The 25716-nt window shown below is 41.2% G+C and overlaps 1 protein-coding gene across 1 annotated transcript in view; it reads right to left on the bottom strand.

Annotated features, from left to right (window-relative positions):
- VPS13B (vacuolar protein sorting 13 homolog B) overlaps window positions 1-25716 on the bottom strand; it is a 1305797-nt gene that overhangs the window by 329187 nt on the left and 950894 nt on the right. The window contains exon 34 of the mRNA XM_089666424.1: window positions 16261-16948. Within this exon, the coding sequence (XP_089522550.1) occupies window positions 16261-16948 (688 nt within the window). The remainder of the gene's footprint in view (window positions 1-16260; window positions 16949-25716) is intronic.

A 25716-nucleotide genomic window follows, 5' to 3' on the forward strand; every position in this document is an offset into this window, starting at 1 on the left:
TACATGAAATGCTTATATGGATTTTCTACATGTGTTTTAATCAGATTTATGGTTAATATTGTCCACAATGAACTCAAATTAGTGTAACCTTATTGGGAACATTAGATAGTGAATGGCTCTAGCTCTGTTAAAACACAAAGGAACAAGTCAGTGGTATATAAAGGTATAAAATAAGGTAAAAGGCCAAAAGCATTAACCCACCTGTTTTTCAATACCATCCATCATTGAAACCTTGCACTACAGTAAACTGAAACATGCAACAATCAATAACCTGTAGCAACCCATCAGTAATAATTGATTTTATAATGTTGTGGACACTCGACTGATGGACACTGACAGCTGAATTATATAGGTTAATGCTCAATAAACATCATCACCTCTATCTACCACTTTATTAAAGAGGATTCTCAGGAAGGAGCTCTACACTCTCAGCATACTGACAGACTGGTTGTTAAAGCCGTCGTAGTTACAATTCCTTGAGCATCAGTGGCAGTACCTGCTTTAAAGGATAAGTTCACCTACTGACAAAAAATAATAAATGCACAATTTTTTTGCAGGTAAAAAATTTGCATTTATTATTATTTGTTGCAGGAGCCTGTAAAGCATTGCACCAGCTATCAGCAGATCACTGGTGTTATGCAGGTCTCCTGCAGACCTGTCAGTACATCTGCTTTCTCGTATGGGATTTACAAGAAAGCTGATATACTGACAAGAAGAATCAATGAACTACAAGCCAACATCCGCTAAGGCTCTTGGGACTTGTAGTACATTAATTCAAAGAACACTGTGAATGAATGACGCAGCCATGTGGGCGGAGCCCCGCACGGTCATGTTGTTTTTAAAAAGTGACAGCTTGTATGGGGAACTTCACAAAAAAGGGGGCTGGATTAAGGTAGGGATCTCTAAGGTAGAGATCACTTGATGCTGCTGGTTGCACTAGCAGGTTTAGATTGACTTGCCTAACAAATTAAAATCTGAACTTCAGCTAACACTTTTTAGGCAGTTAAAGCAGCATTCTTTTGTTTTCCTTTCTAGGATAATGGTTAAATGAATAAAAGCTGACCATTGTAAGCACCTCTGTAAGTGTTAAATGGTTTGTTTCAACCTAATAACTGACACTTTTGCTGGACATCCTGCTGTGTTAAAGGAAGTTAAAAAAAATAACAGACTTGCTGGCCAGATCACCAAATGAAAGTAAAGGAAAAATGCCTAAAAAACAAAATGAATGCAGCCATCACATATAAAGATTGGTAAGCTGCAACATATTACATTTTTGTTTTTGGGTTTCCTACCACTTTAAGTGGAATGGCTCAATACTAACACTTAAAAGTGCATTCAATTTAAATTGTCAAATCAAAATGAACTTTTCTTTCTGCAGGTCCAATTATTTTTGCCAGGAAGGAGGGTCCATTGAGAAAAAGACTGGCAGTTGGCCCAGAAGCTTTTCTTCATTCAGTACATGTGTACAAGGCCTGAAATAAACTCTTAGGTATCTTACTACTTCAAAAGCTGCTTTTTGATTTCTCTCTGCAACAAAATCTGACAGTTCTGCTTATCCTGCAGTTCTGAATCAGCAGCTGAATTAAGTATGCAATGTCGCATTAAGAAGTGCTCCTCAGAAGGCATGTGTGCTAAAGAGCTCCGGCCGCCGAACTGGATGAGCAATTGTAAACCACTTCTGAGGCTGCCACTTGACCTCCATCAAACAGAAAATAATAACAGTAGTTGAGGAACAGAATTTGTCTCTGTAGGAGTTTCATTATTATGAGTTCATCTGAAGTTCTATGTCCCGAATATGGAATAACTCACAAGTTCCTGCCCACAGCTAAGAAAGGCTGCCAAAACAAGCTGCCTACTCTGTGATTAAAGGTAAAACATCAAAAAAATGTACAAAGTGTGCATTAAAAAAAAAGACATCAAAGAACATATTTTTCTAAATTCTGGAGGACAGCAACAAGGATCCTTATAGGCTTGAAACATGCTGTGATCAATGACTGAAGATACCTTTCTCAGTTGTGCTTTTTCTTCATATTATGAGATGACGAAGGACTTCAGATAAAAATGTTTCCAGCTGGGTTTAAATGCCTTACATACCTCTGTTTTTTTCTCTCTATAATCTATTAAAAGAAAACTTTACTCAAGTAGAAAAACTGTAAAATGTTTTATAAGGAGCTATGGAAACCCCTAAACACAATCAATGTATGTTATTACACCTGGAGGAGAGAGCTGCCCCCCCCCCCCCCAAAAAAAGTTTAATTTCTGCACTTCCCTCTGCTATATTAAAGTGAAATTCCAGGCTATTGCTAACTATGCTTAAACCTGTTCCCACCACTTTCTAAAACCTTTTCTAACTACCCTGTGAAAGCAAGATGCTTATACCTACCTATTCTGAGGGCGCTCCAGTCCGGTCACGTGATCTCCCCAGCGGCCAGTTTTAGGGGAGAGGAGAGAATGCGGACAATGGCTAAAATGCCTGTGCAGTGATGTCACTATGGAGCTTGTCAGCTGTCCCTCCTCTCCCCTGAAGCTGCCATTGGGAGTTGATCTGGTGACCAGACTGGAGTGCCCTCAGAATAGGTAAGTATAAACATCTTCCTTTCAAGGGTAGTTAGAATAGGATTTAGAAGGGGGTGGGAGCAGGTTTAACCATATTTATGAATAGCCTGGAAGTCCACTTTAAGTTCCCTTGCAGATCCAAAAACGCATAATAATTTCCACTTCCTTATGGGAACATAGCCATTCTTTTTTGTTCTTTTATAGTAGATCTACTCAGTTATGATATGCTGAGAAGGAATGGAAACACAGATGTCCCAACTTTTTGAATTCTTTTGTACCTGACTGTCAGAGAGATTGTGACCCAATAAATAATGTTTTGCAGAAATTCTGACAGGATAGTCAGTGGTGTAGCAGCTAAATTTGCAGCAAAGCCCAATTCCAGGGTGGGGAGTGCGCAAAAGCTGTGATCCAGCACTTTTGGGTTAAAATGTATGTAGAGAAAAACATTTTTTTCAGTTTCGAATAAAGTAAGGAACTGTTAACCTTCCTAGCGGTCTGATTATGTCAGTATTTCTATGCTCAAAGTGGTACATTGTTTTCAATGGAAATATGTAGTTTTTTTATTGTAGGCCTATAATTCTTAGAAATAACTCACTGAAATCTGTCCGAACAAGAGTCTAGTAAACATCCCGGGTATGATAAAATTTGAAACACGAAATCATAAATTATAATATAAACATAAAAAATAATACTATAATAATAAATTGAATTCAATAATGTAATCAAACCAAAACACTGAAATTTGAAATAGAGCGCCAAGTTCACACATCACTGAGCTTAGTCGCAAAATCGTTTTCAGTGACTGATGACGAATTTCCCCACAAATCATTATCACTCAATTCTGCAAGTAGTTCTAATTTACTATCGCTGTTCTCTAGCTGGTCTAAAACCGCTTTTGACATAAAGGGACGCTTTTTGGAAGCCATGGACGTTTCTCAGTTTCTAGGCAGAAAGAACAGTAAAAATGCAGACAGGGCACAGGACAAAGCACTAGGGACAAAATGTATGTGAAATGGGTTGATACAGTAATGTATTACTATCAGATTTTAGTATATTGAGTGAATGTAAAATTTTTACATTTTTGAAATTCCCGCTGATTCCATCCCCCGTACATACCAATGCTCGCAGAGAACGGAACCCGGAAGACGGATGCCAGCATTGGCCGGAGGACATGGCCGGGATGCTGCGGGGGGGATATCGCGGGACTGCAGGACAAGGTAAGTGCTGGAGGGATCCCAGAGCAACGCTGCAGTGTAATCCCGAGTGTAGCTCAGGGTTACCGCTTCTGGTACTGAAAGTTAACCCCGAGCTACACTCGGGAATACCGCCAAGGAGGTTAAAATCCCTATCAGGTTTTTATTGTTGTCTATAAGACTGCTAGGCTGTTTCACCTCATTTGTTTATTTTATTATACCTTATTACCATGGTGACCACTAAAAAAAAATTCTAAATTTTATAGCAAACTACAAAGTGAAGGGAAACATTGAAATAGGGGCAACTTATGCTGGGTATACACTAGATTTTTGAACAGGTTTGTACAAAAATTAGCACATTTGACAGCTTTACAAATATTTAACAATTCAATTTGCTTTTAACATTTGATTTTTGGAGTGAATGGACTGAATGAAATACAGTTAACTTTTTTTTTGTTCTAGAAAAATTTCCAATCCTGCACCTTCAACTTTTTATGTACATAAAAATATAAATAAGCATAAGCAATAACAGTCTGACACAATACCCCCGCTCTTGCAATGCTTGTCAAACCTGGGACATGGTTACCTGTTTGAACTGTTACAAACTTTAACCATAATAACTTTAAAAAATGTTCTTTAGCAAGGCACATACATTCCACATTAATAATTATGCTACCAAAATTAGTGTGCGGTAAATTGCCTCCAGTATTGTTCCCATTTCTTCTTGCTGCTATGTTGCTGAAGCCCAGAGTCCTGAGAAGCAGTAAATCTTTAGGCTGTCAGCAGATCAGTTTCCACAAATTCAGCACAATGCTGAAAAATAGAGAGCAACAGAGCATGTGCAGAGCAATGTGAGACAGTGTATTACTGGATTTTAAACAGTATAAGAACTTATTTTCCATAGCTATACCTGCTGAAGGGGTAAGCAGGAAGTGATCTAGCAGGATTTAATTTTATGATTAAAGTTCCACTTTAACTGAAATTTTGAAATAATATGTAAGAAAAGATCCTAAAAAATATATACTGTACATATAATTTGAAATACTACAGGTGGATTACAAAGATAACGATCTACCTGGTTTGAGTGGAATTGTTTATGTGCAGGAGTGGGAGTATCATGCCAGACCACTTTTGGTTATGCTGATGTAGCACCCCCTAGTGGTGTTAGAGAATTAGGTAAATGTAATGGCTTACCCAGTAGTTAGAGTGAGCATGTCTGAGTGGGATTCAAGTCCAGATCAGATCATGCCCAAGTAATAACAAAATTAGAAAAACAGATGGAAGGAATGAGAAAAGAACAAAGGAATCTGCTCTACACCTGGAAGATCAGGAGAATAGAGATAGAAGGTGTAACCTGCAGATACGAGGTCTGCCAGAGATTTCACAAGGGCAAGACTTGATGGAAATAATGGACAGATCAGCAACAGTGCCTCTGAAGATCGACAGAGTGCATAGAATAAAAGGACTCCAAGGAAGCAGAAACGAAAATCCAAGGGATGTGATTGTACAATTCCATTTTTATAGAGACAAAGCTGTGCTTTGGAAGAAGATAACAGGAAGATCAGTAACAAAATATGGATTAGCAAATTTACAGATATTTGCAGATATATTAGTGGAAACATTGATGAGAAGGAGAACATTGAAATCATTACTGTAACAGATGAGAAAGCAGAATGTTCGATACAGCTGGGAATTCCCAGCATGCCTGATTGGATGGAAAAATAGTCGATCTGCAAGATTGAGATTCCAGGAGGACTTGAGAGACTTTTGTGAGAGACTTGAACTACAGAATAGAAAATGAAACTTAGCCCCTAGTGGAAAAAGGCATCGGAGATAAAATAGGGGAGGAATGCGAGGCATTCCTGTTTTTTTTTTTTCTCTCCCTTTCTTCTCCTCTCCTTCCCCTTTTCCTAAGCTAAGCAAAGAAAAAAACATTTTCTTCCTTTTTTTTGGAAAGGCGGAAAACAGGAAGTAGGACAGGTATCCAAAAAACACGGCCTAGGTTTAGGGAATGCAGACTAGAGGGGCATATGTGGTCAGAGCTCCACCCCAGCGCTCAATTGACGGTGGGATTAGGACCACAAATGTAGGCAAGCTAAGAGCCTAGGGGGAGTTGGGGAGGGTTGGGAGGTGGATGGGAGAGGGGAAGGGAGGGGAATGGATAATTATGTAGGGGTCAGCTCTGTGTTCCTCAGGAAGGAAGAGGGTACTCACGTTGGGAAGAACTCTGGTGGAGGAAGAAAAACACTTATGAGAAGTGGAGGAAGTTAACTTTATGACCTATAATGTTAAGGGACTGAATATTCTGGGGAAAAGGCATAAGATGCTCAGAGAATTACAATTACGATCCATTGCAATAGTGTTCTTACAGGAAACTCACTTACTACAGGAAACAAATCTGTTACTACAGGACACAAATGTTGTTATATTCTAGGTATTACCCAACCTAGTTTTATGCAGATTCACCAACTAGGCATGCTAAAGGAGTGACAATTGGTATAGCTAAAGATTTAGTTGAAGTTGGAAGATCTTGAGGGGCGTTTTCTGTTCTTAAGGGGGAAATTACAGGAAATAGTGTACATTGGCAAATATTTATTGCCCCATTAGAAATTCAGCGGCCTATCTGAAAAGTATATTGAGAAGACTTTTGGATTTTAAAACAGGCAAACTAATTGTGGCAGGAGATTTTAATTTTTGCATGGACCCCCAGATTGACACAACGTCACATGTGCAGAGAGAGGGAGGTATATCTCTGAAATCCATTTGAAGAATGTTATATCAATGTCAGCTTGTAGATGTCTGGAGAGTTAAACATCCTAGAGATGGGGACTATATGTTCTACTGTCCGGCACATGCAACATATTCGAGGTTAGATTATGTATTGATCGACCATAGACTTTTGGAGTTGTTGGTTAAAGCAAATATAGAGGCTACAACAATATCAGACCATGCACCTGTTTCAATGAAGTTACTATGTGGAAGAGAGCAGAATAAATTAAAAATGTGGAAATTAAATGAGACACTCCTTCAAGATCATGAGATGGAACAGAGAATAAAAAAAGAAATAGAACAATACTTATTTATTTATTTCAGGTACTTATATAGCGCCATCAATTTACGCAGCACTTTACACATATATATTGTACATTCACATCAGTCCCTAACCCTCAAGGGGTGTACAATACTTTGAAGTAAATGAGACTGAAGGAGTCTCAACAGCCACGGTGCGGGAAGCACATAAGGCATATATCAGGGGAATTTTGATAGCGATTGGGGTAAAAAAAAATGAAGGAACGAAATAAGAAAATGAATACGCTTCTAAGGGATATACACAAATTAGAACAGTTACATAAAAAAAGAATAACAAAAGAGATTCAGCAGAGTATAATAAATAATCGAGAGGAATTATGTAATTTAATGGAGAATGTATTTAAAAAATATTACAATAAACTATATAATGTTATTCCACAACCATCAAAAAGAGAAGAGGAAGAAAGAAGCGGGATTGCCGAGACTAGGGGAAGAACAGTTACCGTATTTTTCGCTCCATAAGACGCACCTGACCATAAGACGCACCTAGGTTTTAGAGGTGAAAAACAAGAAAAAAAAATATTCTGAACCAATGGACTGCAGACACAGTAGAGGGGATGACCAGAGACTGCGGACACAGTACAGGAGATGACCAGAGACTGCGGACACAGTACAGGAGATTACCAGAGACTGCGGACACAGTACAGGAGATGACCAGAGACTGCGGACACAGTACAGGAGATTACCAGAGACTGCGGACACAGTACAGGAGATGACCAGAGACTGCGGACACAGTACAGGGGATGACCAGAGACTGCGGACATAGTACAGGAGATGACCAGAGACTGCGGACATAGTACAGGGGATGACCAGAGACTGCGGACACAGTGCAGGAGATGACCAGAGACTGCGGACATAGTACCCGGGATGACCAAGAGACTGCGGACACAGTACAGGAGATGACCAGAGACTGCGGACACAGTACAGGGGATGACCAGAGACTGCGGACACAGTGCAGAAGATGACCAGAGACTGCGGACACAGTGTAGGAGATGACCAGAGACTGCGGACACAGTGCAGGGGATGACCAGAGACTGCGGACAGTGCAGGGGATGACCAGAGACTGCAGACAGTGCAGGGGATGACCAGAGACTGCGGACACAGTACAGGGGATGACCAGAGACTGCGGACATAGTACAGGGGATGACCAGAGACTGCGGACATAGTACAGGGGATGACCAGAGACTGCGGACACAGTACAGGGGATGACCAGAGACTGCGGACATAGTACAGGAGATGACCAGAGACTGCGGACATAGTACAGGAGATGACCAGAGACTGCGGACATAGTACAGGGGATGACCAGAGACTGCGGACACAGAACAGGGGATGACCAGAGACTGCGGACACAGTGCAGGAGATGACCAGAGACTGCGGACATAGTACCCGGGATGACCAAGAGACTGCGGACATAGTACAGGAGATGACCAGAGACTGCGGACACAGTACAGGGGATGACCAGAGACTGCGGACACAGTGCAGAAGATGACCAGAGACTGCGGACACAGTGTAGGAGATGACCAGAGACTGCGGACACAGTGCAGGGGATGACCAGAGACTGCGGACAGTGCAGGGGATGACCAGAGACTGCAGACAGTGCAGGGGATGACCAGAGACTGCGGACACAGTACAGGGGATGACCAGAGACTGCGGACATAGTACAGGGGATGACCAGAGACTGCGGACATAGTACAGGGGATGACCAGAGACTGCGGACACAGTACAGGGAATGACCAGAGACTGCAGACAGTACAGGAGATGACCAGAGACTGCAGACAGTACAGGAGATGACCAGAGACTGCAGACAGTACAGGAGATGACCAGAGACTGCAGACAGTACAGGAGATGACCAGAGACTGCAGACAGTACAGGAGATGACCAGAGACTGCAGACAGTGCAGGGGATGACCAGAGACTGCGGACAGTGCAGGGGATGACCAGAGACTGCGGACAGTGCAGGGAATGACCAGAGACTGCAGACAGTGCAGGGAATGACCAGAGACTGCTGACCTTTGGGGAGGGAGGGGGAGCGGTACCTGAATTTGACAGGTACCCGCTCCCACTTCCGCGGAGTTGCCTTCCCTCTTCTTCCCAGGCCAGCTTCTGTGACAGCCGGGTGCCCACTGCGCATGTGCGAGAAGCGCTGCGCTTTGTGAATGGCCCGGCGCCTTCTGGGACCTTTCATGTGTCCCAGAAGACACCGGATCATTCACAAAGCGCAGCACATGCGCAGTGGGCACCCGGCTGTCACAGAAGCCAGCGCGGGAGGACTGTGCAGCGCTGGAGCGAGGAACAGGTAAGGCCCTGCAGGAGACAACAGCTGAGCGGCTGGCCCGGTATTCTGACATGGTGACCGCAAAAATACCGGACCGGCCGCTTTATATTCGCTCCATAAGACGCACTGACATTTTCCCCCCTTTTTTGGGGGGAAAAAAGTGCGTCTTATGGAGCAAAAAATACGGTAATCTGTCTAGAGAAACCGATAATGCAGGAGGAAATCCAGGTAGCACTGAAGGGTACAACAGTGGGGAGGAGTCCGGGGACAGACGGGTATACTTTGAGATATTATAATAAATGTAAAGATCAATTAGTACCTAAACTGAGTTTATATATGAACGCATTAAGAGAGGGGCTGGAAATGAGGGAGGAATCTCAAGCTTATATCACAATCATTCAGAAAGAGGGAAAAGATGGAACCCAATGCGCTAGCTACAGGGCTATTGCTAAATACGGATACTAAATTATATGCAAAGATTCTGGCAAACAGGTTGACAGACCGAATGCCGGAACGGATTCATATAGACCAAGTGGGATTTGTCCCCGGGAGGGATTAAAGAGACAGTGAGTTGAGATCACTGCTTTTTATACAAAGAAGTAAGAGAGAAAAATTCCCTGTACTGATTTTATCAGTGGATGCAGAGAAGGCTTTTTAATAGGGTGGACTGGGGATTTATGTTTGACACGCTGGGGGATAGGCCCCAAAATGAGGGAGTGGATAAGGAAGCTATATAGCCAACCCTCTGCAGCAGTAAAGGTCAATGGTGAGCTAGTGGAATTTTTCAAGATTTTTGTTGTTTGTTTTATCTTTAGAACCTCTTTTGGCAACAGTCAGAAATAGCACAGATATAAAAGGGATTCAGATAGGAGAGACAGAACATAAGGTAGCAGTGTATGCTGATAACATGCTATTTTATGTGGTCAATTCTAGGCTGATGTTACCCAATTTAATGAAAATAATGAAATATTATGGAGAGTTGGCAAATTTAAAAATTAACCCAGCAAAATCTGAGATTCTGCATGTTAATGTCCTGAGAACTGAGAAGAAAGCTTTACAAAGAGAATTTCCCTTTCCATGGAAGGAAAGAGAATTAAAATATTTGGAAATAAAATTAACCTCATCGTTAGAGAATTTATATAAACTAAACTACATCCCATTAATAAATGAGATTAAGGAGGAATTAAGGAAATTAGTGGTAGGTCCTCTATCCTGGATAGGACGAATGCATTTGATAAAAATGATAATTGTCCCAAAAATCCTATATAAATTTCATATGCTACCTATACAGCTTCAGGGAATGTACTTTGAAATAATTTAAAAAATGATATTGAGGTGTCACAAGTTAGCCTGCAGTTTCTTGTTTGTGTATTCTTACCTCTTTGCTGAAGTGCTGTTCCTGATTCCTTTCACATGTGTGGTTTGTCTGTGCTCACCTATGGGCGTCATCTGCTATTCTCTGGGTTTTATTTCCTTCCCTTCCATCAATTCCTGGCCCTCCTCCTTGTTTGCTTGTCTATATAAGGCATGCTTAGTCTAACCCACTTTGCCTGAGCAACTTCTTAGTTCTCTGAGCTCCTGTCTTTTGCTATTCCTGTATCTGACCACCTGTGTACCGACCTCGGCTTCGTCCACTGACTGTGCCTGATTTCCACCCGTCCTGACCCCGGCTTATCTACCGGTTTCTCTGTTGTCTCCTGCCATTACACTCTACTCACGCGAGTGGTCTCCGCATCCTCAGCGGGGCGTACCTGGGGGCCGCGACCTGGTTCTAGCTTGCTGCAAGTCCATCCCCACCATTAGGGGCTCTGGTGAAGAAGCAGGCTGGGGCTTAGACTCCACGCCCTGAGGAACCCCGAGTTTACGGTCTGCAAGGGCTAACTACCACAGGTTCATGATACGAGGTATATTTGGGGAACAAAAAACCGAGAATAAGTTATGAAGTGCTATGTAGAGACAAGGAGAATGGGGGTTTAGGCATGCAGAATTGTAAGAGAGATTATCACATATTTTTGATTTTTTTTAACGCACTTGGGAAAAGTTGGGTAAATATAGAAAACACATTAAGTGAGACAAAATTGAATAGGATGGTATGGTTTACACATCAATAACGCAGGATGGCAGAAAGCATGAGCACTTATACACGAAATGTATTAAGATTTTGATAGGTAATTCACAAACAAATGGGATGGAAGTTCAATTCCATGTTGATGCTGTTGGTGGCCACAGATTTTTTTCCCACCGGGGAAAGAAAATATTTTGGGCAATTTGATAAGAAGAGGGGGTGCACAGTTAAAAGATATAATGAATGTTGAAGAGATCTGCTCCATTCAGGAGCTGAAAAACAAGAGTGATATTTTCAACTAAGACTCTTTGTGGCAAGACTCCCTAAGCTCTTAACCTCTTGCCGACCGCGCATAGCCGAATGACGGCTTCACCGCGGCCGGCCAGTTCTGGGTGGACGTCATATGACGTCCTCCCAGAACGCGCTCTCCTGCGCGCCCCAGGGGGCGCGCACCCGGTGATGTGGTAAAAGGCCAATCACAGCAGCCTTTTACCACCTGATCAGCGGTGTCCAATGACACGCTGATCAGAGGGAAATGCAAGTGCCGGTTCTCGGCTGCACTTTCCTCACACTGTCAGATCGTGAGGAAAGTACTGCCGAGAACCGGCAGTTGTCAGAGCGGGGATCGGCACCGATCATCAGGGCACTGATGATCAGTGCCCTGATGATCTGTGCCCAGCAGTGCCACCCACAAGTTCCGCCCAGCAGTGCGCCCACTAGCTCCGCCCACCCGTGCCCAGCAGTGCACCCACCTGTGCCCAGCAGTGCACCCACCTGTGCCACTCTGCAGTGCCACCTACCTGTGCCCAGAAGTGCCACCTACATGTGCCCAGCAGTGCCACCCACCTGTGCCCACCAGTGCCACCCACCTGTGCAGCCCAGCAGTGCTGCCAGTCAGTGCCACCAGTCAGTGCCCAGGGGTTGTGCCAGTCAGTGCCGCCAGTCAGTGCCCAGCAGTGATGCCAGTCAGTGCCGTCTATCAGTACCCATCATCAGTGTCACCTATCAGTGCTGCATATTAGTGCCGCCTATCCGTGACACCTCATTAGTGCTGTCTATCAGTGCCGCCTATCCGTGACACCTCATTAGTACTGCCTATCAATGCCCTTTAGTGCTGCCTATCAGTGCCCATCAGTGCCGCCTATCAGTGCCCATCAGTGCTGCCTCATCAACGCACATCAGTGAAGGAGAAAAAATGCCTGTTTGAAAAATTTTATAATAGAAACAAAGAAACTTTTTTTTTTTTTCAAATTTTTTGCACTTTTTTATTTATAGCGCAAAAAGTAAAGCGCCCAGCGGGGAGTAAATACCACCAAAAGAAAGCTCTATTTGTGAGGAAAAAATGATCAAAATTTCATATGGGTACAATGTTGCATGTCAATCAAAGTGCGGCAGCGCTGAAAGCTGAAAATTGGCCTGGTAAGGAAGGGGGTATAAGTGCCCGGTAGGCAAGTGGTTAAGGACAACAGTGGATTCAAACCCATTTGAACAATTGCTTCGCACATGCAGGGAAAAGAAGCATGGTACTTCTCGAATTTATAAAATTCTTACTATAATAACAGAAGTCACTCCCCTGACTTGGAATATGATTTGATGAGCAACAAAAAAAGAAAATTTTTAGATTAGCATACGGCGCTATAGATATGAAGGTGGTGGAAATGAATATATAAATGTTGGCTAGGTGGTACATCACACCAAATGTAGCACATAAGCAATATGGAGATAAATCACCTATGTGTTGGCGGAGATGTGTGATTAAGGGCACAATGGCACATATATGGTGGGACTGTCCTAAAATTCAGGATTGTTGGGGGGGATTAATTCACCAAATTAAGGAGATAACTGGGGCTAAGATCCCGAATGATCCAGGGGTATTCCATAAAACTGAAACTATAGTTGAAAAATATAAGAATTTGGTGATATTTCACCTTATAAATGCAAAAAAGGGATTGATACCCAAATTTTGGCAGGACCAAGAGGTACCAAAAATAAAAGACTGGATATGTAAGGTAAAATATATATATATATATATATATATATATATATATATATATATATATAGAATGGAGGAACACTACCACAAGGAAGAAGACAAAATCGAGAGATTTCAAGAAAGGTAGAAAAAATGGGACGAGTTTAAGAGATTAAATAAATATGTCAAAATAGGAGAAATAGAGAAAGAGGAGATGAGAGGATATGTATAACTAAAAAGGGGAAAGTAAGATAGGGAGAAGGATAAAGGTATCCTGAGGATATTAGGGAGTGATGAGGAACAGGGAGCGAAGGGTAAAGAAATGGGGGTTGGGGGTGGTAGGTGAGAGTTGAGGGGGAGAGTGGGACATGGGGGAGGTGGGTTCCCTGGGGGTATTTAAAGAAAAAAAAATGATGTATTTTTAATTTAAATTTTTTTTTAATGTTATGATAACTTTTTGTATTGAAGTTATGTTGAAGTATGAAAACTAATAAAATATTAGTATAGTATGAAGAGAATTCACTTAGTGACTAGATGCTCCCCACAAAGACTGCGCTTTTGATTTATTAAGAGACTGTGCCACTCCTGCTGCAGTAGAAAGTTCAGGATCTGCCTTTTTGTACATAATCAGAAAATTTGTCCTTTGAGTTATTACTGCAACTCAAGTTGGGTATCCCGTATATCCTAACCTTATCCAAGTTAAATAAAACAAATAAAACAAAAAACAGCTCTTGGACTGGTTAGTGATTCTGAGTGGAAGTCTGAAAATGCATGTTGCCTGGCTGCCCAGGGTATAGGGGGACCAATATTCCATGTCTCCTTCGGGAGTGAGAGCTACAGTTATTTACACAAACTAAATACCCTTGTGGGTTATTGATAAGATTAACAGCATATTCTCAAGTAAATGCATGCTGGGCCCTGCATTCATGTATTAAAGAATTTTAAAATTTTGTGAGTAATAATAAAAATGTTTTTAGATATTCTGTGGTCTGTGTTTTCTTTGTCCAGTCTATCAGTAAATTAGTTCTTGTAACACTGGATTTCTGCAACTGATTTGGTGGAAATGACGTAGATGCTTCAATACAATTTGACAAGATAATCTGTTAAAAGAATGTTATTTTTGAAGTAATGTCATTGTAAATAAAAGCTTATCTTTTGTGAACTATTTTTCCACAAACTCTCTGAAAACTGATATTGGGTTACTATTCTATTCTACACTGGTAAGCTACACCCTACTCTAAAACTTTAAGCTTTGTAACAGAAAACACATGAGGGCTTGTGTTTCACATTGAAGATAATTGTGAGTTATTGCAATATCTCTGTTTATAATGTCTCTTAAAGACTGTATTGTTTTATTCCATGAACACTGGAAAAAGACACTTTCCTAACAAGCACAAAGATTCCAAATTTCTACAAAAAAATGTTCAAGTTCACCAACCGACTGACATCGTGTACAGCCATAAGATAGTGTAAAAAATAATGTTTAAAGAGAACCAGTCTATGGACATTCAAATATTTACATATTCTTAAACTGGTAGTAAATCAGCTTAAAGCGGAGTTCCACCTGAAAAAAAAAAAAAGTCAGCAGCTACAAAAACTGTAGCTGCTGACTCTTAAAATACAGCCACTTACCTGTCCCTCGGTCCAGCAGTGTCCTCATCACTGCTGCTTTCACCGGCTGTCTTCTCTCCCTGGTGCCGACAACTTCAGAGTGGGCACCCGGCTGTGACAGCTTGGGGCTTCGCAGCCGGGGGCCCACTGCGCATGCGTGAAAAGTGCTGCACTTTGTGAATGGCCCCGTAGTCTTCTGGGACCTGTCACATGTCCCAGAAGACTACGGGGAGGGAGGGGGGGGGAGGACAACTTCTGCTTCCGATTGCCTAGGCAATCACAGCGGAAGTGGGAGAGGGCACCTGTCAAAGTTGGGTACGTCCTCCCATCCACTCCCCAAAGGTGCCAATCCTTAATGGGGAGTGGGGGACAGAGGCTTAAAGTGGAACCTGCCCTTTTGGGTGGCGCTCCGTTTTAAGGACTCATTCATACGGTCATAAAAAAAACACATACTGTATATAAACTTTTTAAATTATGGGTTTGAATACAGCTGCATGGTTTTCAATGGAGCCATTCACAAAGGTGTGTAAACATGAGCTGCTTTCAGATCCTTAACACAGAATCCAAAAATCTGCATCTATGAACATGCACGTTATGTGTATATCTACATAAACGCATGTAAATACATTCATAAGCACATAAATTAAGTTTATACAATGAGGGAAAAATAAAGTATCAGAAAAACAAATTATGTATGCCTACACTTCTTTACACATTTAAATGCATCTATACGGCTAGAAGGCTGTTGAGTCACTTAAGTTGGCCATACATTATACAATTTTCTTGTTCAATCTCCTTTAGATTCACTAAATTCTATCCAGTTTCTGTCACTTTTTAATCAGGTTTGCCTATTCATACACTTTCTCATATCTGCCTCATAATAAGGTTATTTTCCTTGGGGCTTACCACCTTCTATGTTCAATACAGTATTAAATGTTTCCAATCCCTGTTAGGGGGGCTAGGATGCCAGAGAATTATTAGGATGGAATGTCACAGTATTTGTGGGTAAAAAACAACGTAGCATTACTACTGCATTAGTACTGAGTTTCCATTAGTTTCAATGCATATTCCTTATTCTCCACTAGGCTTTGTAAAATTTTTCCACATACTGTACACATACATAGGCTGGTTTCAGAGATGACACTTTTTTTTTACTCCCAGTCCAGTAAAGGTTAAAATCACAGTGAGTTATTTATAAAGCATTGAATGTGACATTCACAAAACATTCGCTGCAGCTGAATCAATGCTTGTGATTTAAAACATATGTTCCAAGAAGATATATAGTACCTGCAGTGAATTTTTGATAAATGTCACATCCACTTCTTTAAAAATATACCCCTCAATCTAAAATTTTATTCCATATACAACATACTGTATGAAAACACTGCAATGTATAGGAAGGCATTTTAGCAAACACAAGACCCAATATGTTATCATATTTAGTTACAGTATTTACCATAAAGAGCCTCTGCTTTCACACCCTTCATGATTATACATACCTGAACATTTGTATTCTGGATCCACACCTTTAAGTAGTGCATCAAAGAGTGATATCTCCACCTTCTGTTTTCTGTGGTGGCAGCTGATCAGCAAAGATGGCTGAGACACTGTGAGATTAAGGAAAGGATTCAACTGCAGATCACCAGTTCCTCTTCTCCCAGGCTGACGAACAATGGTGATGCCCAGTGCCTGGCGAGCAGAAGATCTTGTTGAAGCATGAAGGCGCTCAAGAGAAAAGAGGCCAGCTTTTCCATTAACTGGAGAAGAGGAGTTACTGGCTAGGAGGTCCTCAGCTGTCAGGGTGGAGATTCCTGATTGAGCAGATCTGTCCAGGACCTCATCCGATTCTGTGCTTGTTAAGTTTAAGGAACATTTTCCGGCCTTCTCACCATCACTGGTGTCCACCTTTAATTTGGACACTGAAGTGCACGAGTATGTCATTAAGGATATGCGGCTGGCAGTGATAAAGATATCGAAGGGTATAAAGTTAAGATTTTTTACAATAGAGGACTGTTTGGATGGCTGTACGATTCTGTGATGGCTCGTGCCACTTTGAGGCTCAATTTGAACTATTCTTATTTTCACACTATCACTACCAATGCCACTGTCCTGGGCGCCACTGTAGCGGGATGAAGTGTCTGCTGTACGACCTTCAGCAGCATCTCTTTTCTGTTCCTGTTTTGAAACCTAAAAAGGGAGGCACAGGAGATATTAAAAAAAATAACCATGGGATAGGGACTTTGTTGCAATACACTTAGCCTAGTCCTAGGTTATTCTGTCTTGTTTTAAAAGACAGTGCTAAGCACAATGGTGAAGCACAAACTTAGGCAAAGAAAAACAACCTGTTTTCGCTTTTTACCTGTTTCAGTCAAATAAAAAGTAGTCGGTTGTTTAATTTATTGATTACAAGTATACATTCATAATTTTTTAATTTTAACTAAAAAAAGTATAAAACTTTATTTAGAAATGGTAAATTGTATACAAATTAGCAGATACATATTGGTAAAAAGTTGCATTTTTTTGGACACTTTTATGAAAAAAAATATTCTAAGTATGCGGATCTTGCAATAGAAATACAATGTCACCTGAACAGAAAGCAATTATACAATGATTTTTAATTTATGTTTGTTATTCATCTTTCTGTCCAACAAAGTGACAGTTATAGGGGTTGGTACAACCATCCATTGGCACATTACAAGTGTCTTGTCATATATGGTTACTGTAAATATATTGACAACTGCTACAACTATTTTGAATGCTTCTGTGCTTAAAACAAAATTAAAGAATATGGAGATTACAAGTATATTAATACTAAACCACCTTTAAATACAAGTGCATTTACATGATCCCAGTAAGCATTTTTTTGTTTTAATGTCATCATGTGACTGCTAAACTTCTGCTTGTCCTCTTGCACACATCATTGAGAGAAGGGACCTTCCTCCCTGCTAGATTACTTGAGGCCTGCAGGGGATATGAAATGGCAGCAGGACTACGTCACCCCGCTGACTCATGTGGAGGTGCTGCGGGGGGGGCGGGGGGGGGACACAATGTTTCTTGTGCAGCATAGGCAGGTCCTGCAAAGAAAGTGCCTCAGACAGGGGAATACTAGCAACAGGTAAAAAGTTGCAGACGGAAGAGGATGAAAGGACTGGGGTTTGTTTAAATGGTTTAATAGTGAAAATAAAGATTTACACTAAGCCGTCTATTGAAAAAATGTTTTCACACTGGATTCACACAACGTTCATACAGGATTCAAATATTACTCAAATTAGAAAAATGTGTGAATATTGGGTGAAAGTTTTATGAATGTTGCGCAACACAATTTATGAAAAGACCCCTAAGTGTCTGGTAGTGTAACTAGAAATCTACAAATTAACCTTAACATTTAAAGGTTCTGTATTGGGTTCAGCTTGTTTTGACTATATTTATAAGGTAGGTATCAGGTGAGTAAAAACGTTTTTAAGAAATTAATGGAACTATAATGTCTGTCATGCTCTGCCTTTGTCTACTAAGAAAACTGTGATTAACCACTTGCCAACCCACCACATTTAGTACGGCAGGTTGGCTCGGTAAGGCACAATCACGTACAGTGGGGATCGAAAGTTTGGGCACCCCAGCTAAAAATTTGTATTAATGTGCATAAAAAAGCCAAGGAAAGATGGAAAAATCTCCAAAAGGCATCAAATTACAGATTAGACATTCTTATAATATGTCAACAAAAGTTAGATTTTATTTCCATCATTTACACTTTCAAAATAACAGAAAACAAAAAAATGGCGTCTGCAAAAGTTTGGGCACCCTGCAGAATTTATAGCATGCACTGCCCCCTTTGCAAAGCTGAGACCTGCCAGTGTCATGGATTGTTCTCAATCATCGTCTGGGAAGACCAGGTGATGTCAATCTCAAAGGTTTTAAATGCCCAGACTCATCTGACCTTGCCAATCAGCACCATGGGTTCTTCTAAGCAGTTGTCTAGAAAACTGAAACTGAAAATAGTTGACGCTCACAAAGCTGGAGAAGGCTATAAGAAGATAGTAAAGCGTTTTCAGATGTCAATATCCTCTGTTCGGAATGTAATTAAGAAATAGCAGTCATCAGGAACAGTGGACGTTAAAGCAAGATCTGGAAGACCAAGAAAAATATCAGACAGAACAGCTCGCAGGATTGTGAGAAAAACAATTCAAAACCCACTTTGACTGCACGATCCCTCCAGAAAGATCTGGCAGACACTAGAGTTGGGGTACACTACTCCACTATAAAGAGATACTTGTACAAATATGGTCTTCATGGAAGAGTCATCAGAAGAAAACCTCTTCTACGTCCTCACCACAAAAATCATCGTTTGAACTTTGTAAATGAACATATAGACAAGCCTGATGCATTTTGGAAACAAGTTCTGTGGACCGATGAGGTTAAAATTTAACTTTTTGGCCGTAATGAGCAAAGGTACATTTGGAGAAGAAGGGGCACAGAATTTAATGAAAAGAACCTCTGTCCAACTGTTAAGCATGGGGTTGGATCAATCATGCTTTGGGGTTGTGTTGCAGCCAGTGGCACAGGGAACATCTCACGAGTAGAAGGAAAAATGGATTCAATAAAATTTCAGCAAATTTTGGATGGTAACTTGATGCCATCTGTGAAAAAGCTGAAGTTAAAGAGAGGATGGCTTCTACAAATGGATAATGATCCTAAACACACCTCTAAAACCACGGGGGATTACATCAAGAGGCGTAAACTGAAGGTTTTGCCATGGCCTTCACAATCTCCTGACCTCAACATCATTGAAAATCTATGGATAGACCTTAAAGAGCAGTGCGTGACAGACAGCCCAGAAATCTCAAAGAACTGGAAGACTTTTGTAAGGAAGAATGGGCAAAGATACCTCAAACAAGAATTGAAAGACTCTTGGCTGGCTACAAAAAGCGTTTACAAGCTGCGATACTTGCCAAAGGGGGCAGTACAAGATATTAACTCTGCAGGGTGCCCAAACTTTTGCAGACGCCATTTTTTTGTTTTCTGTTATTTTGAAAGTGTAAATGATGGAAATAAAATCTAACTTTTGTTGACATATTATAAGAATGTCTAATCTGTAATTTGATGCCTTTTGGAGATTTTTCCATCTTTCCTTGGCTTCTTTATGCACATTAATACAAATTTTTAGCTGGGGTGCCCAAACATTCGATCCCCACTGTATCTTGCAGCTTTCTTCCGGGTCTGCTTTTGCATGCTGTCGTTCACTGCAGCACAAGCCGTTCAGTGGGTCCCACCCAATAATTTACGTCCAGGACCCAATGATCGGCTCAGCGAATGACAGAAGAGAGTCCTGTGTTGGTAAACACAGGGTTCTCTTCAGACACCAGTGGTGTGCTTTTTTTTTTTCTCCTTGCAAAGGAGGGGAAAAAAAACGTTATATTGCTTAGTAAAATAGCACCAGCAATTTCAAAATCCAGTAACCCAGCACTTTCAAAAAGTCATACACCCCTCAAAAAACATGTACTTTATGCAAAACATTAATGTAAATCTCCAAAGTCAATAGAAGTCCAACATCTAAATCTTCTTCTATGTAATAAGTTCTTCCTTTGTCCCTTATAAAAATATTAACCTTCTTTAAGGCAAGCAAACTTCTTAAAGCTGCTTGTAGTACTCAGATGGACAAGATATCTAAAAAAAAAACTATTTATGAAGGGTTAAAAATGCTGACATCTCAGAAAGGCAATATCCCAAACAGCAGAACAACGAGGATGGCAGCTACAAGTTCCGGTCTGTGTGTCTGACATCACTTCCTTGACATATTTTGTTGTCACATGACTTCTTCAGAAGGACCTTTTAATTAATAAATCGTTTTGGGGTTTTTTTTTAGATAATACTGCACTATGAGCATTTTATTTTCTATTATCTTTTTCATCTGAGTACCACAAGGATCTTTAAGAAGTGTGCCTGCCTTAAAGTAGGATTATGAAGAGGCAGCTGTATTTGTGCATTACTGAGCCCTGCGGTTGAAGTGCAGTATGTTTGGTAGGATGACATCTTCATGCAGTGTGTGAGACAAGGGGAGAATTCACAATTGCACTTTATCATCATTCATGTGAGCACAATTGTATTGATGTATGACATGTTTTTTGTTTTCAATACACTACACTATATAGTTTTGTTTCTTTTGAGAACATTCCATGGAGGATGTATGAGGAAGGAATGAAGGAGGAGCACTGATTTGGTGAAGAAGTAGCATATGTGGAGCATCTGGTTGTTCATTCATCAAGCACTGCATGACCCACTGTTTTTGCTTTTTTTTTTTTTTTGGGGGGGGGGGGTCAAAATATCTGAGGAGAGTTTAATTTTATTAATATGGAAAGAAGGAAGAATTTATCACATGATCCCTGGTTCCCACTAGCCCTGAGGCTGCGGGCTGGTTGCAGGTGCAGGAATCACACCTGTTCCAGCACCCGCTACCACATTGCATCTCTCTTGTGAGATAGGTGGGCGGTGGCACCTCCACGAATCTCATTCTACAGCGTGATTGCAGATGTGGGAAATGTACGGATGCAAATGAATTTTGGAAAAGGTGCATTTAACTTTTCCTTGCATGAAATGCGGGCACAGTAGCCCATTCAAATGAATGGGCTGCTGTGCCCATGCAAACGTGGGCCACACGGCCCACACTAGTGTGAACCGAGCCTTACTGACTTTGGGGATTTGCATTAAATTGTTGCATAAAGTACTTGAGGGGTGTATGACTTTTTGAAAGCGACTGAATACTTATAGTATCACTTAAGACACACGGGTTACCTTGAACAGCATCAGTATGCTTCAGTTGATTGGACTATAATGCAATAACTAGATTGTAATTTGGCAGTTTGACAGTGGGGTTTAAGAACTAGAAATTAACAAACACATGCAGTCTTAGATCTCTGCTGCTACATTCATTAACCTTTTCACATCATGGGACATACCTAGGGGCTTATGTAGGCATTCTGCGAGTCCATTGTGCTTGCTTTTATGCAATAAAATAAAAATTACCATACTTTCAGACTCTGACCTAGTCTGGATTGAATGGCAATGCTTGCGTTTGGTAAGAACATGAACCATAGTATTAAAAAGCAGACTTTACTTTATTTGCAGTGCTTACTTAGTTCCACCAAGCTACTGAAGTAGCAGCGATGCCAATAGAGTAACATTGCTGGGTTTGACATGCACAAATGTGCTTATGTATACTACTTACCAGCACTACTTTTTACTCCTAGGCCAAATCCATTCAGGTTCCGCTGTGTGTTAAAGCAGTGAGGTTTGGATATCTCCCCCTGAAAGTTGGCTTTCAATAGTGAGAATTGGCAACAAAAATAGTTCCAGGCAAATAAAAAACACAGTTGAAATATGATTATTGGAATTGTTTTCCCTACTGAAGAATTTGTATTTCTGTTCACCCAGCCCTAGAATTTACAGAACCACTACAACATAGAACAGCCAGTCTAGTGCCCTTGACTTTTTTCTGCTGCACTTAAGCAATACCACTGAGTCACCTCTCTGCCCACAGTCTGTGACAGGAAGGTGAAGGAGTAAGGTCTCATACACATGGGTGAAAACGCCTGGGTGCATTTAAAGGTGTGCACCTGCACAGATGTTTCATTCAGAGCATCCGCTGCGTCAAAATTGATAGCAATGGAACTGCCTGCACGGGGATGGAAAACCTGTGCATTCCTATGTGGGTAAACATGGCTCTCACACGGGATATAGATTCATACGCCCTGAGTGAACAAGGCCTAACTTAAACTGATGACGTTATCTCTATGCTTTCTCCTCTGTCAGCATTCTCCTTGGCAACACCTGATTGATGATAAGCACTGCTTCTCTCACTATCAGTGTACTGCTGTAAACGGGATTTACAAGAGGCTGAAATCAAGTAAAATCTAAGTATGCACTCACCAGCCACTTTTTTTAGGTACACCATGCTAGTGCCAAGAAAAAATCCCCCACACCATTACACCACCACCAGCAGCAGGAACCATTGTTACAAGGCAGAATGGAGTAAAGTAAGAACAAAAGAAGGTGCTCCAGCCTAGAGCATTATCTCAGTAACAACATATTTATTGAAAGATAAAACAGATGTATACTCACAAAATGCTGAAAAATCACAAGCATGTCATGTCAATTACTGGCCAATAGGACCAGAGTCCAGTGTGAGTCCCGGATAAAGGAAGACGCTAGAGAAATGGCTGACGTGTTTCAAAGGGAGATCCCCTCTTCCTCAGAGCCACAAGAGGCAGAATTACAAGGCAGACTGGATCCATGTTTTTGTGTTGTTTACGCCAAATTCTGACCCTGTCATCTGAATATCGCAGCAACCAGTCTGCCCATTCTCCTTTGACCTCTGACATCAACAAGGCATTTTCGTACACACAACTGACACTCACTGGATATTTTCTCATTTTGGATAATTCTCTGTAAACTCTAGAGATGGTTGTGCGTAAAAACCCCAATAGATCAGCAGTTTTTGAAATACTTAGAGCAGCCCGTCTGGCACCAACAATCATGCAACGTTCAAAGTCATTTAAATTCCCTTTCTTCCCCATTCTGATGCTCGGTTTGAACTTCAGCAAGTTGTCTTCACTACGTCTATATGCCTAAATGCATTGAGTTGCTGCCATGTGATTGGCTGATTAGCAATTTGTGTTACCAAGCTATTGAACAGGTGTACCTAATAAAGTGGCCAATGAGTGTATATACTATTTGGAATGATTATTATTTTTTTTTATAAATGCACAACTACATTCATTGGTATTTTTACCCCTGCTTGGAGTTTAGTATCAAAACATTAAATAGTATTTAAAGTGGTTGTAAACCAGGGTGCCCTCTGATGTGGCTCTCGACCTCAAACTTTCAGAAAGTGCACCACACCCACAAAATATAATAGAAGTCTATGGCAAAGCGCAGCTAACCCGCAGGAAAATCGCAGCTGCATTGGGCTACACCCGAAGTGTGGGTAAACTACAGCGCATCATTGTAAAAGCAGCCTTATAAGGGGCTCAGGACAGTAAGGACTTGTTTACAATTGCAATTTGGGGGGCAGTAAAATCCCATTGTTGAGATGTGTTTTATCACAGCCTCCCAACCACTGGTGTAGCATCAGGTGGTGCAGTGGCAAACCCGCCCCATGCTCCAGGTCGCCCGCGTGGCCTTCCTGTCACATTCCGATTTACACTTGGACAGCAAGGCAGGCATATACAGGAACCAATCCTTCATTTTCCTCCTGCAACTACTGAAAGGAAGCTTCTCCTCTCTCTCTGTCTGGCATTCAGTGTCTGCAGGAAGAAAATGTTCCTTATGCTATTCAAAAGAAAAAAATTCAAAATTCTGAACCATTTATTTCATTGTGGTCCACGACTGGTTAACAAATCACTTAAGTGGCCCTCACTGTTCAAAAGCTTGAGCGCCCCTGTTGCAAACCTTTACACACGGGGCGGCACAGTGGCTTAGTGGTTAGCACTTCCGCCTGGCAGTACTAGGGTCGTTGGTTCAAATCCCAGCCACGGCGCCACCTGCCTGGAGTTTGCATGTTCTCCCTGTGCCTGCGTGGGTTTCCTCCGGGTACTCCGGTTTCCTCCCACACTCCAAAGACATGCAGGTAGGTTAATTGGATCCTGTCTAAAATTGTCCATAGTATGTATATGTATGAATGTGAGTTAGGGACCTTAGATTGTACACCCCTTGAGGGTTAGGGACTGATGTGAATTTACAATATATATATGTAAAGCGCTGCGTAAATTGACAGCGCTATATAACTACCTGAAATAATATAGTCAGGGACTGGTTTTAGGTGATGCACAGAGATGAAACTAATCCTCCTACATAAGCTGTACCTGTCTATCTGCAGTCTTCTCTTCTCTACATCAGTTAAAAGTGCTGAATTTATAAAGCTTGTCTGAAAGTTCAGAAAACAGGTGTCAGAGAGCTGAAATGACACTGCAGAGCTCAGTGAGGAGAGCTCTCAGAGAGCTGATTGGAAGAAAGAGGCAACCCCCTTCACACAGCACAAATGAAGGAACAGGGCTGTCAATCTGCTGGAGGTCCCTCCCCTGTCACCATTTGTCCCTTAGTGTCAGGAAAACTTGTCAGAAGCAATTCATACTGATAGCAAAGGAACAAAGCAGTAGACAGAAATGGCACTTAGTGCTCTTAATTAAGACAAATATACGCTATAGATATGCTTTGTTCATATTTCAATATAACTAACTTGCAGTAAGAGATTTTATTGAGGCAGCAAGACATATGACAATGAGCATATATGTGTCATCTCAACTGCATTATGTCCAGAAATATTTTAAAATGCTGACAACCATGACTTATTATTACATTGATGCTCAGGGGTTTCCCCTATTTAAGGAAGTCTAAGAGTTTACAAATAATCTTTCCTACTCTCACTCAGGATGAACAGAAAAAAACTCTAACATACAGGCCAGCCAAATAAATATTGTTCTTTTAGGCTTCAAATCAAGTTTGGATCTATTGGTGGCCCATTATATTAATGAAATGAATTAATATAAAGTGCCAGTATTTGACCACACCAAGGTATAATAGTCATTTGTGTGAAATCAACGAGATGAATGGCTTATTTAATGAAGCAATGCCTCCGTTAATTCAACAGATCAATAGAGCGTATGTTTTACTACAATCTGAAAGTGTAAAGAATGCAGGTTTCACTCGACGTTGATTTATGATGCACGCTTCTGAAACTAATTGAGTATATTAACATTCTCCCTGAGGTACGGTGAAAACAAAATATGGCAATTAGCAAGAATGACTACTGGAAAATGAGGAGCTCAGAAAACAGCCCCTGGTTTAACGGCTGCTTAGTGCATGCCTGGCAGTCACCTGTTCTGCCTATACACAAAAATGCCCTGAGCAAAGGTTCTGCCTTTGGGTTAATCCCTGTGATTATTCAAAGAAAAAAAAGGAATAAA

Source organism: Staurois parvus, unplaced genomic scaffold (assembly GCF_062004578.1).
Source record: "Staurois parvus isolate SC_StPar_1 unplaced genomic scaffold, SC_StPar_1.0 ptg000052l, whole genome shotgun sequence".
Taxonomy (NCBI): domain Eukaryota; kingdom Metazoa; phylum Chordata; class Amphibia; order Anura; family Ranidae; genus Staurois; species Staurois parvus.